Here is a 5,559-nt window from a genome sequence, read left to right as displayed (position 1 = left end):
TAAAGGAGAATGTATATCTATCTGTCTGGTGAAACTCTACAAGTCAGACTGTTTGATTTAGATCTACCAAACTTAGCACAAATACACTGCAGTAGGTGGAAATGTGCCACTCAGAATGATATCCTAGACAATTTAACTAGAATTTTATTAATTAAAAACTAAGCAATCATTTGACCCTTTCCATGGTGACTCAAAAATATTATTATTATATAAAAATAATTTTTACATAATTTGATTAAAAGAATTAACTTTTCCATGATACAATTTAATTGTCCTCCAATTTTTTCCCAATTTTGAAAATTTTTAATAACATATTTTAGAATAATTTTTAACAAAATCTTTCATTGTTGTAAGGTAATTCAAAATGTTTTCATTGTTTCATCATTTGTGATTTTACAAAAGAAACTTAGTAGTTGCCCATTCACATAATGAATAAGAAATTAATAGTACAGTATCCTGAAAGATGCATGAAATTAGTTAGAAGATAGATTAACTAAACACAATTTTAATGCTACTGTGATGTCACTGCACTCAACTCCTTTAGGAGGGTTTATTAACAAAACAAATGTAGCATTATTAAAGAAACACAGCATCAAAGTCCATGCGAATTTGATGCTCAAAAGTATTTCTTTTTTAAACTCACCATATATGTAACATGAACACACAGTTTTGACTCTCTGTTTCATACATTAACTGTAAAGAAAGACTGTTTAAACTCAAATATGCAACAGTATCAAATTAAAGAAGTTCTTTTAAATGTCAAGAATAATCTTTTGGAATAGATACTGGAAGCCCTTTTTAGAATTACGGAGTGCATGTAAAAGAAACAATATCAGAGTTAAAACATTATAACTCCTTGGTCAGAACCACTCTACAGGAAAAGAATAAAAAAGAGAAAAATTCTACAGTAATTAGTCAGAGTGGAAGAAATTGGAAGCTTAAAAAGTATTATGCGCCATCCAAGGATATTCAATTAAAAGACAAATTTTGAAACTAAGGTAGGAAAAGCAGGTTAGCCTTTTCTTTACTTAAAAGATTTTATCTACATTTGACGAATTGTTTTTTTTTATTGAATTTTCTTTCAGTTATCATTAATTAATGCTTCAATTTCATATTTTCTATTTTGGAACTTCAGGATAACAAAGAATATTTTATTGACAGAAATAGGGTTAAGAAAAATTATTTTCCTTGAAATGGAATTGACTTGCAAAAATTTAAGAAGTTTTAAATCAGTATATCAGCATTTGTAATTAATAATGATAAAACTTCATAAGGATGAGCTAGTCTTCTGAAATAAGCAGAATTTCTCTTTTAATTTAAGGTAGCTTTTAAAATTGCATTCTAATTATATGCATTAATAAACAGAAAACCAGTCTTTAATGAGCAGCCTTTGTTTCCTATTTACTCAACAATCTTATTCTCTATGTCGATGCATGTGGCTATGAAGATGATGTTTATGTGTAAATGCTTTGCCACAATGCTCACATTTAAATGGCTTTTCTCCAGTATGGATTCTTAAATGACCAATCAAGCTGCTTTTTCTAGCCAATGTCTTCCCGCATTCCTTGCACCGAAAACCTTTTTGAAGGCCACCTTCACAAACATGCTGAAACAAACTGGTCCGATATCGAAATGATTTCAGGCATCGAGCACATTTGAAATTTTTTTCCTTCAAAATAGAAAGTGAGTCTCTCATATTTTTATCACCATCAGTTTCATTCAGATGATAGTAAGCCAAAAAGCTAGCAGCATGATTTTCTTCAGGAAATTCCAATGATGCACCAGTGATGTTTGTATAGTTCAATGGAAGATCAGGCAAATTATCAGCTGAAAATGGTGATTAATTTGAGTTTGTGAAAATTTGCATATGTATAATTTAACATGGGTGATTATGAAATTAACAACAAAAAATATGATACAATAAAATTAAATTACTTTATTTTCATATAAAGCAATAAAATAAAGAACAGCAAAATTATTTATCCATATTAATTATACTTTTTTCAAAAAAAAAAAAAAAAAATCGCAACATTTTTTTTAAACAAAACTTTGAAAAACCAGGCAGGATAAGAAAAGCATTAGTTCAATCACCCATGCTCACAGTTTTCAAAAAAGTAGAGTAAGAGATAATTAGTAAAAGAAAGAAAATTAGTTCTAAATATTATTAAGATTCTAAGATAAAATAGTTTACTAGTAATATTAGCTAGAGAGGCTTATTTCAAATTGTTAAAAGAACATAAATTAATACAATCTAAAACAAATTCTGCATAGTTCAAAAGAGCATATGCATAATATTTATATATACTATATATAATTATTTAAAAAACATTAATTAATAAAATTATAAAAATTACTTTAAAAATTTCATAATCTTATATTAATTTATTCTTGTACAATTAGTAACTAAATATGTTTATCCAAGAAAATGCGAAGCAGATAAGAAGTACATTATTGAAAATTGTTTCAGAAAATATTTTTCAAACACTATTTTTTTCTTATCATTTCAAATTCAATTAAATAAAAACAATTTTTTAAAAAAATACAAGACATTATTATTAAAATACACAACACAATCATGAGAAAGAATTGTAACATAGACTAATTTTTTTTCCCTTATATGATATAAAGGTGAGAGCAAAAAAAAAAAAAATGCATAAAATAAGTAGATATCCTTTTTTTCAAGTACAAGGGATTAAGTTTTTATCAATCTTCAGAAAAGTAAGTCATCACAAATATTTCTAGAAAAAGGGGAAAGTTTAATTAATTTTTAGTGGCTTAATTTATGCATTTACTGCTCTTCTTTAAAAGGTAAAACCAATATAAAATTACTCATATCAATACTTTTGTATACTTGAAAAAAAAAAGGAAAGGGAGACATATTACTATAAAACAATCTTAAATTGAAAAACAGAAAGAAATTGAAAAACACAAGAATGAAATATGCATAGCAGAGTCAACTTGTAAATTCTAATTTTTACTTCAGAACAATTTCCAAAAGAAAGTAATATAAAACGTTGTAAAAATTAATTTACAAGTGAAAAATATTAATATAATAATTTTGACTAATAAAGAGATAAAGTGTTATCAATACATCATCAATATACATCATGATCTGATAAAAAAAATATTGTAAGCAAATTTAAAAGTTACTGCAACTCAATATATAGTTCACACTGGTTGAGTACAGCATGGTTACTGTTACAGAACAAATATATTATTCTACACATTACTAAAAGCTTCCAAAGTTACTGTTAACAATGGTAAAACAAAAATTTGACAAAAGGTATCAAAATTCAAATCTCAACTGAGAATCAAATTAAATAATTTGAACATGAATATTTATCAGATTGTCAACATTCATTAAATTGTAACAGCTTTGCCACTCTTTAAATTTTGTACAAATATCTTGTGGGGTTCTAGAAAATAAAAACTTTTAAGTTTAATACAAAAAAGCACCTGCATATTACAGATTGAACCTAACCACTAATTAACTTGCAACACATTATTTTATATAAATAAAATTAATAAATAATTTGTATGTTACAAAAATACAAAAGATTTTTTTTTTTTTAAATTTTGCCTAGAAATATGGTAAATTAGAAAGAAGGTTTCAGTAAAAGTGACAATTAACTAAGCAATGAATTTTTCAATAAATAAAAACTGTCTTCCGTGTATACATACATATATATATATTTAAGAATTTGTTTCGAATCTCCATTTTTAAAAGTCATTTTGTGCAAGAAAGATTCTGATTTAAATTAAGAATAAAATTACAGTTAACAAGAGTTTGATATTTTATAATATTTTACAACAGAGTATTTATTCATTCAAAATATTAAATACACATATTCTTAAAGAAATGTTTTTATTAATATGAATACTGGCATTTCCTTAAGTGTTAATATGAAATGTTATTTACTTTCTTGTATTTGTCATCACACAGTCATCAACAATTGATTTATTTGTAACAAATGCAATACTACTATGTTTTAAACATTTTGTAATATTATACTTACTTTAATTTTGTTAGTAAATTCTGAAGTTAAATTGTTTAATTAATAAAAAGTACAAAAATATCTTTATCTCAAACAATGTTGTATATACCAATCATCATTAATATAAAAGAAAAATATGATTAATACTTTCTTAAATTTACATAATTTATTTTATATTAAAGCAAAGAATGTTAGATTGGATACTCTTTCTAAAATCACAATAGATTCAAAAATTTTTTAATTTTATACTTATAAAAGTTTCAGAACTATGTATACAAAATTATGGGTCAGAATTCCAGTCAATCCATCTTAGAGGTGATACTATACATCAGTAAATAAATGATATTTTGTCAATAGTTTTTCTCAAAATCAGGCTTCATACAATCCATCAAATGCTTGATTTCATATATAATCTATATAGAGTAAAATGCTAATAATTATAAATATTAACTACAATCTGTTCTAAGTGGATACTAGTGTAATGGTAACATATGTTAGAGAAATGTTATTAGATAAGTATATGGCATTATGTTTTCAGTAATTACAATCAAATAATTACAACACATAGAATATTGTCTTTATGAAAATAAATCCTTTCTTTGAACATGATTTCCTTCATTTAGTTATGAGAAACCAACTTTTTTTGCTGATCAAATCTAAAGGCTACTTCAAAATATTAAATTATTCTATGCAACGCACTCTGACACAACAGTTTGGAGCTTATTACTTTGTTTCTACACACACACAAAAGTAGTTCTAGAAGTAAAGATTATAAATGAATGGTATATGGAAAGTGTGAATAAAATTGATTAATAAGCTTTATTTGAACCCTACTAAATGTATCAGAAAATAGGTGAAATTAAAATTGGAAATTAGACAAAAATACCAAATTCCAAACAGGGCCATTTCAAAGATACCTGAAGAAATGGTGGAAAATACCTGAAGAAAAATAGTTTGAAATTTTTGAAAGAGTACTAGTGATAAAAGTATATTGGATTAATTTTTAAGTCAATCTGAGTTTCATTGGATTAATTTTGAACTGATTGGACATGATACGAAATGGGACTTAACATTTTGGAAAGAGTCCTCATATCGAACTTGCAACTACCACTGCAAAATTGCCACTGAATGGTAGTTGCAAAAGTGTCTATTAACATCTGCATTGTAAATGGTAAAATTCAGAACAACTCAAGAAGTATTGCTGCCATTTAAAAAAATAATTATTTATTATAATAAAAGGGATTCAATCTTAAAGAGAGAGAGAGAAGGAGAAAAAAAAGAAAGAGATACCTTTGATTTAGTTCTTGAAATTTTCATCTCATCAAGAATATCATAGCTAATTTTCACTAATTAATTACTGATCCGACACAAATGTACAGTCCAATATTTCAATTACACCTATTTAATTTATTTACAATAATGCATTATTTAAAGTTATATCAGGCAATTTTGAAATGAAAATTGTATTTCTGAATTGTGATCAGCTAAACAGAATGCTATATGAAATGGCACAAGTCTTTCTGAACTTCAATACCAACATGCAGGTTCAAAATTAAATTTAGCA

At 25.6% G+C, this 5,559-nt stretch overlaps 1 protein-coding gene across 1 annotated transcript; it reads right to left on the bottom strand.

Annotated features, from left to right (window-relative positions):
* Positions 1-1,414: 1,414 nt before the first annotated feature.
* LOC129985054 (gastrula zinc finger protein XlCGF8.2DB-like) lies at positions 1,415-2,095 on the bottom strand. Its single transcript, XM_056094978.1, has 2 exons — positions 2,092-2,095; positions 1,415-1,827 (listed from the first exon to the last, which is right to left on the bottom strand). Exons 1-2 carry the CDS (start codon positions 2,093-2,095, stop codon positions 1,415-1,417), a joined length of 417 nt encoding a protein of 138 aa, XP_055950953.1.
* Positions 2,096-5,559: the final 3,464 nt, after the last annotated feature.

The sequence above is a fragment of the Argiope bruennichi genome, chromosome 9 (assembly GCF_947563725.1).
Source record: "Argiope bruennichi chromosome 9, qqArgBrue1.1, whole genome shotgun sequence".
Classification (NCBI taxonomy): domain Eukaryota; kingdom Metazoa; phylum Arthropoda; class Arachnida; order Araneae; family Araneidae; genus Argiope; species Argiope bruennichi.
Note: the sequence above shows the minus strand (reverse complement) of the source record. Positions and strands in the feature narration are given on the sequence as shown.